General features: G+C 39.4%; 1 protein-coding gene across 2 annotated transcripts in view; it reads right to left on the reverse strand.

Moving 5' to 3' along the window:
- Nucleotides 1-13,081, reverse strand: part of LOC119745454 — a 47,341-nt gene that overhangs the window by 18,928 nt on the left and 15,332 nt on the right. For both annotated transcript variants that reach the window (XM_038221805.1, XM_038221804.1), the window contains exons 2-5: nucleotides 12,819-12,899; nucleotides 12,363-12,440; nucleotides 7,603-7,749; nucleotides 3,916-4,131 (exon numbers count right to left, since the gene is read on the reverse strand). In XM_038221805.1, coding sequence (XP_038077733.1) covers nucleotides 3,916-4,131; nucleotides 7,603-7,740 — 354 coding nt within the window. In that variant the 5' untranslated portion in view covers nucleotides 7,741-7,749; nucleotides 12,363-12,440; nucleotides 12,819-12,899. The remainder of the gene's footprint in view (nucleotides 1-3,915; nucleotides 4,132-7,602; nucleotides 7,750-12,362; nucleotides 12,441-12,818; nucleotides 12,900-13,081) is intronic.

Raw genomic sequence — 13,081 nt, forward strand, 5'->3', positions numbered from 1 at the left:
GGCCTTCCAAATCCCCGGCGAACACCCACAGAGCCCCTCCCTACCCTGGCTGGGGGAGATATTGCAGCATCACAGCCTGGGCAAGGAAGGACCTGATTTGACCTCATTAGGGGGCAAGGGCCGGCCGGACCTTTCACAGAAATGCGGACCACTGAGGCATCTGACATGATAACATCTCAGCACATTTTAATGCAAAAGAAAATATTTTAGAATAACTAAATTAAGTGTATACTCTTGGGGATCCACACCAACACATGACGATTGAAGAGTTAATTTTTGATCACACAGGGCTGAGTAGATTGTGTCCAATGACAAGATAATTTACAGTGATCACTTTTCAACTTACAGTGAAGTTAAAAATCTACCTTAAACCACACCAAGTTGTAATACAAAAATGTGTTTATTTTGTCTGAATTCCCAGTAGTGGTGTTAATATTTGTACAAGCATAACATTCACTGTGTGGACTTCCGAACAAAAGATGTCCACATAAACCAGGTAGAGGCGACGTTGTGTGAACTTGCCCACATCCACACTATGTTTCCCCCTCTCTGGAAAACAGACTTAGAGGCATTTTTGGGTTAGCTTTATTTGTGGCAAAATTAAGAGAAACACTATAAAGGGAATCACAGAAAAAAAATGGCTTGAAAACTTGAAAGAGTTTTCATGGTGTGAGTAAAATGATTTTTTTCAGAGGTTTTTCTTAACTACAAGAAAACAAAAGAATGTCCACACTAGGTATGTAAATGTAAACATGTATGTGTTTGCAGAACAAAACGTTTTCAATCGTGTCTGCCAGAGTAGATATAATCTTCATTTTTGTAAGGGCAGGAGAGATATGTATCAGTCTTGTAGCGTGCCAGTAGTCTCAACGATAAGTGTCCATGGCAGGCTAGAGGGCTAAGGCTGTACCTTTCTAGTAACTCTCGTCTAAGGCTACACCTGTTTGCAGTGACGCTTTTCCTTGCATCCGAACAAACCGAACAGAAACCTTGAAGAGGGATTTCCAGCGAACACACCAGCGTAATTTGTTATTTTCCTGAATATTGGAGCTGAACACCTTGTTATTGGCGAGCGTTTACCTAAAAAAAAAAAACGCGCTGGCCACAAAATTTGTCAATCTTGGGCATAGGAAAAACAGACCAAAAATGGTGTCAAAAAATTCAGTCGACATTTGGGTACTTTTTGTTCTCTTTTTTTTTTTTACATTTAAAAGGAAAACCAGTGAGATGAATGAATAAAAATCTAAGAATGAATTAAGAAAGTTATCATAGCTGAATTTGAATCTACCACCCGCGGAATCCTTTACCGATGCAAAACAATCTGTTGAAACTGAGCCATTCAGTTCTGTGACTGGTTTCCAAGAATGCTTTTGTCCCTATCAGTTAAGATGGGAGATTTTTTTTTTATATGAAGTATAAGCTTGAGACAGTTTGTTTTGAGAATGCCACACAGAAAAGACTTTGTCCAATGATCCTCACATTCCGACCCTTACATGTACTGAGAGGGGGTTCATTTGCAGAGACAGAGAAACCGCGAAAAATACTGGCTATGCAACTACCTGGAGCAGTCTTTGAATGGAAGCCTCCTAAAAGAACAAGTTATATACGGGCCTGACATTCTTGAGTAACACATTGATTACATAGACCAATCCCATATTGTTTCATTCACAAATAACATCAAGAGTCCAATTTTAATTACTTGTTCGTTCGCTCAGACTATTTGCAGATATGTCACACAGGACAATCAAGTGGCCCCACATAAATGTGAAAACACAATTTACAATTTCATCCACAAAATACCCAAAACCTGCTTTTAAATTTGTTTCTAATTTTCCCTTTCCCAAAACAAAAGATGAACCCCTAATCTAATTTTAACTTGTACTTAAAGGGAATATACATCATTTGCTTTTGCTGTAATTTTCAGAAATGGATGGAATTGGGGGGTTGGAAATATAAAGCAAATATAGTTACACTGACTTTTTGGAGGTTTTGGGTTCGAAAATGCTATAAAAACCAAGAAAAACGATCATTTTCCTGTAGTCTGGTTCCCCGACTCCATATAAGAAGAAACAGAGCAGTTTACATACATTGGGGAATTGTAAGGTCAGGGAACGAGTCTAGCTGGATCGTACCCGTTCATAGGTTTGTAATCGATTGCAAACAAGTGCAATGGTCAATTGGGGCCAGTATTTGAAAAAAAAGCCAGTTGTTTCCAACGCTGATCGGCCGATCAGCGTTGGAAATTGATACCAAAATACCACTTTTCTTGAAAATTACAGTATACCATGTGCCATAATTTTACAGGATGCTTTAGACTGTCATTTACCAACATCCTATTAAGGTATTTCGCAAAAACTTGGTAGTTTTATTTTTCGATGTTTGCAAATGTTGTATATTCCCTTTAAATGGAAAATAGAACCACAGAAAATTACATGTTTATGGTTGTACACTATTTGTAAATTATAGACTGGATTGATACCGGTACAAGAATGAAACTGACAGGAACCGATTGGAAAATTGACCTTCTTTCTAAAACATACATTAAAGTTAACAACAGAGGGGGCTCTTTCTTTGCAGAGGATTCTGTCAGGCCGGGTAGACGTTAGAGAAGCATGGATATTGCTGACCACAAGAGGGCCTCCTTTACTTCATCCAGTCCAGGATTTTGCATTGAATGAACCAGAACAGGGGAACCTTGCACTTCTGGGCATAGCAAGCGATATGATTCAGAGTACATGTATTAGATGTACATTGTACATGTTTGAGTGTAGTCTGAACGTGGTGTGCAAAAAATTTAAAAATGCTTGAAGACAAAATGACAGCATGAGAGAGGTTGTCTTCGTCATGAAAGCTTAGCTATTACTAATATGAATGCAAATAAGTTTATGACCTTGACCTTGACAACTTAGGAAAAGTTTTCTAATTTCATTTATTTCCCTGGCCTTAATTGTACCTAAATAACTACAACGTAGTGCAAGCATAGAGCAGTTAAACTACTGTAGGATGCGTGCTTATAGACAAACAATATACATGCAAATCTAGCAACAATTAGAAGAATTTATAATTGAGGTGATTCTGTGCTCATAAGCAGGTCGTTTTCACCTGCTAAATATTTTGTTTGGACCATACGGACCCAGGACATAATGAAATCACACTTTATACATGCGTCTTCTTATGAGAGCTCGATGGAACTCGTCCCCACTTGGCTCCCATAAGAAAGCGCACATTTTAACAAACATGGCATCATTAAGTTTTAGGCCTATTAAGACTTGCAAAATTCACAAGCATCTCAAGAATGCTGCACTGCCCGTGAAGCAAGCAAGGTGTAGCCTCATTGTCCATACAGGGTGAGTCAAAAAAAAAAAGAAGGAAACCCAAATGGTAGGACCATTTTCTTAATAAAGTCTGTATGTCGCACTTTCATATTCTAGGATATGAAAGCCCAATTCATAAGCTTTCTTTTAGTACAAGAATCATTCAAATCACTCATGTACCTTTGAAGTTACGGAACTTTAAACACAACCACCATTTTAAAGTTCTGTCCATGGATCACAGAAAAAGGTAAGTGTTCTTTCAGCAAAACGAATACAAATCACATAGGGATGTGTGTGAATTGTTTTCGTTTTGCTGAAAGCACACACACCTTTTTTTGTGATCCGTGGACAGAACTTTAAAACAGTTGTTGAGTTTAAAATTCTGTAACCTGAAAAGTGCATGTGTGATTTGAATGATTTTTGTACTAAACGAAAGCTATATTATTTGGGCTTTCATAAATCTTAGATTTTGAAAGTACTGCATACAAAACTTTAAGAAATGGTCCTGCCATATGGGTTTCCTGTTTTTTGGACTCACCCTGTATAACAATTTCTGAAAAATTGGAACAAGGACTGGGACAAGAATTCCAGTGGTACCTACCCAGACTCTGCCTTGGCCAACACTGAGCTCCCTCTCCCTGCCGTCTACCCAGCTACCGACCCGTGTCGCAGCGTTCTGCTGATGGGTGATCTGTGCAAAGTACTCCTCCTGCTCACGATTCAGCTCCTCAATCAACTCAAAGAACTGCTTCTTGCTTCGGAGGCTGGCGTAGGCCACCTTGAAGGCTTTGCCTACGATAGCGTTGATCTCCTCAGTCTGGAAAGAAAAACATGATTTTACTCAATTGTTTATTTTGGACTCTTTCTGCAAAGTTTCTAGCAATGAAATCTGCAAGGACGACTCAAAAATGCATATGAAGAAGTATCTTACATGTAAAAGCTTGAAATTCCTTACAAGAGAAGACAATGAGAATATGTTCAGTTTTAGAGTTGGCATGGAAGCTTCGAAACATTTCATGAAAAACCAAAACCATCAGTAAGGGACCAAAAACCAGATCCAGAAGTCAGCCTGGTTGGGATTTGAACTTAAGTCACAGAGGTCAAAGGCCAGTTATACTTGACAAAACTGATTTTCAAAAGCCATTTGACTGTCAAGAAAAACCCAATGATGTGTTCTTTATCAAGGGTCACGAGGTCATACTTTGTCTATTGTATAAAGTGGCAGGCAAAATCAAAAGACATCGATGTATCACCACTGGCCTCTGAGTTACATGAGTTAAAATGCTAGAGGGCGCACTATGTATGATCCACTTTTGATCACTAGCGTCTTGGGCCAAGACTAGAAGTCAGCCTGCTTGGGATGTGACCTTAGGTCACAGAGGTCAAAGGCCAGATGACAGAACAAGAATACTTCACAAAATAGATTTTCAAAAGCCACTTGACTGTCAAGAAAAAGCCAACGATGTGATCTGTTCTTTATCAAGGGAGAAATGGGTGATTGGGTCTTGAGGTCATATGTCTGTATAAATTGACAGGCAAATGGCCACATCAAAATACATCAACATTGGCCACTGTCAGTTACATGAAGTAAAATATTGTATTCAGCTGAAACAACTCATATTTTTTTACATCACATCCATTTTTGTACGTACTTATTTGTTTAAGATGATTGCAGCAAAAAATGGGCCTGTGTGATCAAAACCAGACAAAAAACTTCACCTGATTCTTCAGAAATTATGCAAAGCGGCCATTCTTGTTATTTTAATCTAGTGAAAATGAATTGACAAAAGGCTTACTTGTAGCTATCCAAACAATACAAAAAACAACTGCCATCTGAGACTGAAGGTATGTATTGAATGAAATACCCTGCAAAGCATTTTGGCTCAGACTCGGTAAAAGTAAACGTGAAGTGGAGAGACAATTTGTTTCTAAGGCTGCCACGGCAAAAAGGTTTCACTTCTATCTGCCTCTTGTTTCACCGACATCCTGTCTCCATGACAACCATTTCCTGAGTTCATGGTTATTATGGTAATTATGGTAATGCGTTTTGGTTTAACTGCCGGCTTAAAATGCAACAACAGCCAGGCTATGGTTGCAAGGTAGTTGCTCATTAACAATGAAACATGAGCTAACATCTCAACTGAAGGGTTTTTAGATTGCATCCGACAATTGACTCAAAGCAGATATTCAAAAACAATAAAAGAGGAATCAGGTTGGCGTAGCAGTACTTTCCTCGCCTTCCACCATATGACGCGGGTTTGATTCCTGCCTGGGCTATGGACCCGTATCATGCTGCCACCATTTTAGTCATGTTCCCTGTATCCAATAACAGTACTGAATGATATTTTTTTGCGCAAAAAGGAACCAGACTATTTTTCCTTCCAGCCTCGCTTTGGTTACGTTGATTTGAACAGGAAAAAATCATGATGGCCATAACATGATAATGGTCTAATTATGCAGATTGGGTTTTCAGTCCCTGCCTGATTCCGTGGGTTTTCCTCAGACTATTCTTCTGGGGTTTTCCTCCCACCTCTAAAACTGTAATATCTTCACATTGTTTTCTATTCACTGGGCCCCATGGGAGACCAGTGGATTCCACTGAATGGGCTACCCAGTTAAAATAAGAAATAAATATAAACAAAATAAGAAATAAATAAATAATGTTCCCCCTTTCCAACAAAAGTGTGAGTCCTACAGAAACGATAACTGTACATTTAATTCAAAAGTTGTTTCTGAAATTTCTATATTCTTTCACTGGTCTGTTGTTGTATTTACTGTGCTCATAAATAAGAAAGGTATCCTCAATATGTGCATTTTCTTACACTCAATTTCTATGACGGTCTTAAGAATCTTTCAGATAAGTGTCAGCTTCATCACTCTGTGTCATACATAATTAATAAAATGAAGATTGTGAACGTTCTGCATGGCTGGCTATTAACACTAGAAGTTTGATGTTTAAGATCGGACTAACAGAGAGACATGATGATTTGTTGGGCTGCTATCCCGCAGCTAAAAACTCATTACTTGATTTCTGTGACTCTGTGACAGCATCGACACTCCATATTTTAAACTTTATTCATAAATACCTCAGACAGTTTAGCTATTCCTATTGGTCGAGAGCCCGTCACGTGGCCGGTCTTAAACGGATGATAAAGACATGGCTAGCTGGTCTTAAACACTTTTCCAGTGTCACAATAAAATGTGGACTCCTAAAAATCCAGTGCCTCTTATCGTTTCATTGGTTGAACGTTCACAATACTCACTTAGGCATGCGCAACACTACCAGGGAGTCAGAATTTTATAGTTCTAAATTCAAACCCAACGCGCCAGGTGCGTTCTGCGCGACATCGCGCAGAACATGATAAAACATGAACAGAGTGATAAAAACCTCCGCAGCACACATTTATTCCCTTAATAAACGGATGCTTGCTCTCTTGAAGCATGACTAAACATTTGTGGCATGCATCTCAAAATTACTTGCAGAATTACTTGCAAATCTTCTTTATTAAACATGGGAATAACAGGGTCTGGCAATCCACAAAGAGTCATCATAGGCAGAGATGTACAACACATGCTTCTGTGTGTATGGCAGATGTGTGCTTTCCATCAGTTGAAGGGGGGGGGGGGGCGAGGGGGAGAACGGGAAATGAATCATTGCTTACATGGAATTACCCAACACCCCTAGATACAGAGACCTGGAGACAACTCATGAGGATTGCCACGATACAAGAGCATGATACAATAGAAAAAACAAGGAAATAAGGCAAACTTCTTAAGCTGAATGGAGCTAGGTCTGGAGTGAGGCAGGTTGCAACAAAGTACCTGGAATATACCTGAATTTGAAGATTTCTCGGGGGTTATTTCTGATAAATTAATAAATTTCAGCATTATGAAAGGAGGTGCAATGTCCGTGACAGAGCCACTTAACCATGGTATTTAATTAATGATTCAGATAAATGATCCAAAAGTCCTAGTCTGCAATCTTTTATACTGTATACCCTTAACATGCTGCCACCATTTTAGTCATGTTCCCTGTATCCAATAACAGTACTGAATGACAATGCTTTTTGTGCAAAAAGGAACCAGACTATTTTTCCTTCCTGCCTCGCTTTGGTAACGTTGATTTGAATGGGAACAAATCATGATGACCCCAACATGATAATGGTCTATTACTACATGACGGATGGATAAAATTTGAAGAAAAAAAAAAAAAATTTCAGGTTTATTCACTGAGCTCTTTAAAGGTCTGTCACAGATTACATAATTTTGAAATTGCCCTAATACAAACCTCGTTAGGTTCACGCGTGATGAAGACGTGGCAATACTGGATTCCGACGGGCCCTTTAGGGTTACGAGAGAGGAAGGCAAATTGGCAGAAGTCGGGGTCACAGGTGGCATAGGAGATCCGCTTCAAGGCATGGGCCATAAGCGTCACCTGTAGTCACAGGAAAGAAAGAACAAAAGATACACTTGTGAAACAAGTGTTTGAAATCTTCTTTCAGGGGGTTACAAATATAAAGAAATTGAGAATAAGGCATTGCGAAAGAATGTAATATCCGGACGCCACTTCAGCGGTTGTGTGCAAAGTCTATGGAGAGTCAAAACAATTTCTAAGTATTTCCTTACAAATTCGAAATGTTTCTCAGTCCCAGATTCATGTCTTTGAAACAGTTTTGCAATGAACTGATCTTCACTGAGATGATATATGAAACAAAAAGTGGCGTCAGGTTGCAACATTCTTTCCAGGCATTGTATTATCTTTTATTAAGGTTAATGGACTTAATAACAGGTTTCAGAGTTATTCTTTCAGTTTTAAAATAAAACAGCCATACAATGAAGAACAGGAAGATAATTTATAATCAAAATAATGTCAAGAGCCAAATGACACAGAGCAACTTTTGTTTTTCATCATTAGCAACCCCAAATTGAACTGTCATTTCCTTTTGACAAGGAAGAAGGTGTACATTGGTTTGATGCCAGAACTCACAAATACTGGAAACAGTCCATGCACGCACTCGTTATTATACAATTCCCAAAAGGTTCTTTGTTTTCAAATCAGAAAGTTATTGCTCGCTGTTTTCGGTGGCTGTCCTTCAAGTTTGTGATACATGAAACCCTGAGAAATATTCCTGTATTGTTTTATGATCTGTTTTCAGTATAGAGGTATTGGTTTCATTTTGGACTTTAAAGAGTATAATAAAGCTTTTCAATAATCCTCATTAAAATAACTACATGTACCATGTATTAAAAGAGTAGTACAAGTACCCGTAACTTGAGCTTGGGATAATCTTTTGCGAATTCCAAGAACAGATGCCTTTTACACAAATCTTTGGGGCCAGAATCACACTAAACATGTCCAAAATTCATGTCCAACTGGAAGAAACCAAAAAGTCAGCGCAATTTTCCGATTCTTGCACTTGTCAAACGAAACTGCGCGCATAACATTGATTTGTTTCTGTACACAATAACAAACATATTTCATGAAGGTGTTGACAGTTACGACACGACTTAGTTGGCACTTGGGAATAGTTTCAATGTTCATGTCATAGTCCGTAATGTATAAAATTGCATCGACAGTACAATGATAGTCATGGGGAATTTGAACACCAACTAAGCTGTTGACAGAGCAAAAGCATTTGAATTCAACAACCAAAATGTGGACATATATGCTGTAAACATTTCCAAGTTTAAGATTTATGAATATACGAACACGTACCTTCTGAACAAAAGAAAAAAACCTTGTCCAGAAACAAAGGAATCATGTACTCACCCTCACTAAATAGATTTGTAAAACGTAGTGTAACCAACACACACGTTCAGTACGTATGGCATTTTGTGTACCGTACATTGCACGTAAAAAATATGCACTTGTTGGAAAAATGGACTTTGGACGCTTTCAAGTGCAACTTAAACAAATGTGTCAAGTTAATCTTATTTGTAAAAGCTTCTTCTGTTATTTCAAATGTCACGTTCACATTTTTGCAAAAACTAAAACCAACTCATCCGTCATTTGAACTAAACCTAAAATTGTCCAAGGACCACCAAGAAATTCCCAATAGTTTCTACTCCTGAGGGCTCGTAAAAAGGTGTGAAAACTCAAGAAAAAATTGAAACGAACCGGGAAAATTCCCTACTGAGGGAAACGGCTGTCAAAATTGTGTCAACACATACCGCAGGGGAGTCCTTAACCTAAACAGCAACCTACATGCATTCATAAACAATTTAGATATCATTGAGGCATCGCTCAAGTGTTCTGTTGATTTTTTGCAGGACTCTGTATACAACCTACGGACAGTTTGAAGAATCTGTGCTTGCAAAGGTTTAGTTTCAATCGCTTTGTTATTTATCAAATTTAGGCCGTTGTGGCAGATCGACAGGGTGGGGGTGTCGACAGGGGGGGGGGGGGGTTCAGTGGCACAGCCATGGGGGGGGGGGGGGGGGGGCCTGGGGAGGCACATGCTCCCCCCCAGGTGCCCCCACCAAAATACTGATAATGCCCCTTTTCCTTCCCAGCAACCAAAAATGGTTTTTGTAAGTTGTTTTTTTTCCCAGTTAGTCAAAGGCTTATACTGTTTACAATTTCTTATATTAATGGATATACATGTAGTGAGGCATTGTGGGGCCCAACTGAGAAAAACTGCAATAGGATGTTTGCGATATGTGCCCCCTGTGATATTCTGATGCCCCCTCCTGTGCCCCCTCCCCACTAAAAAAATCCTAGCTACGCCACTTGGGGGGGGGGGAGGGTGTTGCACAAATTTGGAAAATCATGCAAAACAACATAGCACATGTCTGTTGACCCCCAACCGAACCCCCCTTGACAGCTACCCTACTCCCCCCTCCCACTTGAGCCAGAGGTGGACCCGCCCCTGGGTGGTGTCCGAATTGCTTGTCTAGAGCTATCCATTTCGTAAGTGTGACGTCACTTCATCTTAACCGCATGCCACTACACATGGAGTAGCATTGAAACCATTGGAACCAGAAGTAATGCAAAGTGGCGTGTTTAGTCAACGGGCGCTCGTAATCAGTGGTATATGCACGTGTATGACGCAGTCACTTATGAACCGGATTGTCCAGGTTTTCATCCATTACAACTACCAGTATTTGGGAAAAAGCTGACAAGGTAGCAGTAGCCTTGGAAGCCTGTTTGGACACGGCCTATGTTTGTGAAGATGGGTCAACAGTGGAAATGATAATAAAGGACTGAAAAGACAGGTTCTTCCTGTTTGGTTTGTGGGATGTCTGGACTGACCACAATGGACAAATAGCCGGACGAGGAAGTAGTGACCATAATGGGCAGGTGGCCACATGGTTCATGTACAGGCGGTCATTGCATGGAAAAGTGGCCACCATGGACAGCTGATATTGATGGACAGAGGACCAAACTTCAGGAGCATTTGTTTGATTCACATGGACGGTGGCGGATCTACAGGACGGGTTCTACCCCCCTCTTCTTGGGCCACCCCCCAAAAAAGAGATAAGGGAAAAAATATACCAGATGGCTGTTTGACTGCTGAACACAACCCCCTCCGTTCCCCTTAAGCCAAACCTGGATCTGCCTATATATATGCATTAAAAGACTTCTTGTGCATTCACTGTTACTGAATTAAAGCCATAGTCCATCATTTGTAGCTATCCAAAAAGTAACTTGCGTAATTATTGTTGAAAAACATACTTGGTTGAAAGATAGTAAGGGGGACTAAACTCCCTGTGAAATTATTCTTTCTGGCAAGCTGTCATTTTGAAGTAATCAACGAAAGAAGGCCTTTCCAACGGTGCTTCTTAAGACGCACCGTAGGAAATCTAAATTAGTAGTTCGTTTTGTTATTCGGCGAAGCGCGCGCAAGCATTGACACGACGCACACGTGCGCGCGGTTGCTATAACTCGTCGGATCAGTGCGCGACATCGCGAAGCTGCAATCGGCTCAGTGAGAACGTGTATCGGATGCTGAATTCAGGCCCAATTCAAAACATGATTCAGCAACTTTTGATTTAAAATTGAGATTCTAGAATGCTGTTTTTCTCTGGATAAACAGCTGAAGCTGAGCTGAAACTTAATCAGGTTAGTTGTTCAGTATCCTTCTTTAGATTTTGAGCACTTTTGTTGCTTCAAACGAACAAAATGCACAAATAACAAATGATGGACTATACCGGTACCTTTAAAATAACAAAACACTTTCAAGAGTGCTTCAGGATGCAAAGGGTCTATTTGTGTACATCCATATATTCATTTAAAAATGTGCTAGTTGCAGTCACAGATGGGTAGTCACATTGGTCACGTAACCATAGTCAACAGCAAAATCTATACACCGATTTCAACAATGCTATCAGAACAATACCGTTGGGGATTATTAGCAATGTTTTCCTGGGTGGTTAGAAATTCCATGTCCATGCACATTTAGCTTGAGTATGACGCATCTTTCTGCACAATATCACATTACATTTAAATCTGCAGAACACGTACATTTGAACAATGACTACACAGGACTTGTACCAGATGGGTTAGGAGTCAAGTTTGTGTTCCCCAGAGCTGAGTGTTTATGATGGACGATGACTCAGAGAGAAATTTATGACTTGGGTACAAAATCTCTCATTCACGTCTCCTCTCATAAACACCTGTTTTCATATTGAACTCGTTTCCTGTGACAGGAACATTCATAATGAGGTTGATAGGGATTTTCTTTGTCATTTTTTTCTCCAACTAGACAGAGAAATGGTGTAAATTGTTCATTAAAAATGTGGTTTTAGTTTTAGCACTTGTATTACATTGTTCCTTGTTATTAATACCATAGCATGCTGGGGCAGTTTTGGAACGGTATTAAGGAGTAAAATTCAAGGCCCTTTAGGGCACTAGAAACACCAATGAGTTAAAACTTTCCTTGCACTTTTATAAGGTACAGGAAAATACTACTTGATGATACTCTCATCGGCAATTATGCCCAGCTTCATGCGTAATCAAAAGAGAAAAATTGTTGGTTTTAAGAGTGAATCTGTTCCCAAATGAGAACGGGTAAGAATAATAGGTAGAATGGCTACATTAGTATGTACCTGTTGATTTTCAGGATCGTAGACCTTGATACCTGAGAGTGAGATGAAGAGTGATACAGGTCGAGATTTCTTCGGATTCTGCAAGACAACCAGAAAAGTAAACCGTGACATGGTACACCAGTAAGAAATATGGCACAAAAATGGATAAATATACAAGATATGAGGAAACATTTCAGCAAATAAAGAGGCAAGCCAATTTTTACCGCTGCTCGTGACAAACAGAGCTATCCATAAACAGTGAAAAATACTAGATAGGTAAAAGCAACTAGCCCCAACATCCCCCCGTAGAGCATAGGTAGAGGCTCTACGGGTAAAACGAGCGCTGTAGACTTGCATTGTAAATCTTTAATTTTCTTTGCAAAAATCTTGTATGTTGAGTACAAAGAAAGGCTGCAAATGGGTAATGTTATTTGTAAGAATACATCCCTGACAGACTGAAGTTGTGTGTAGATGTACCTGGAGAGACTGAAGCTGTAGTCGCACAAACTCAGCTCTGTTGCTTGGTTGTAGATGTGCCACAGAGAAAGATCCAACATACTGCAAAAAAAGGTGAAAAATTAGGTTAAATATTTTGTCTTCAGGATTATTCTGCAGTTTAAGGTTAATGACTAAAATTGGTTGTCATCTTCTTGAAATGCATTAAAAACAAATATCAAAGATACCAGTACAATGGCCAGTTCAGCAATTGCACAAAATAAATAAATAAATAATAAATAACA

The sequence above is a fragment of the Patiria miniata genome, unplaced genomic scaffold, assembly GCF_015706575.1.
Source record: "Patiria miniata isolate m_02_andy unplaced genomic scaffold, ASM1570657v1 HiC_scaffold_7, whole genome shotgun sequence".
In the NCBI taxonomy this organism is placed as follows: domain Eukaryota; kingdom Metazoa; phylum Echinodermata; class Asteroidea; order Valvatida; family Asterinidae; genus Patiria; species Patiria miniata.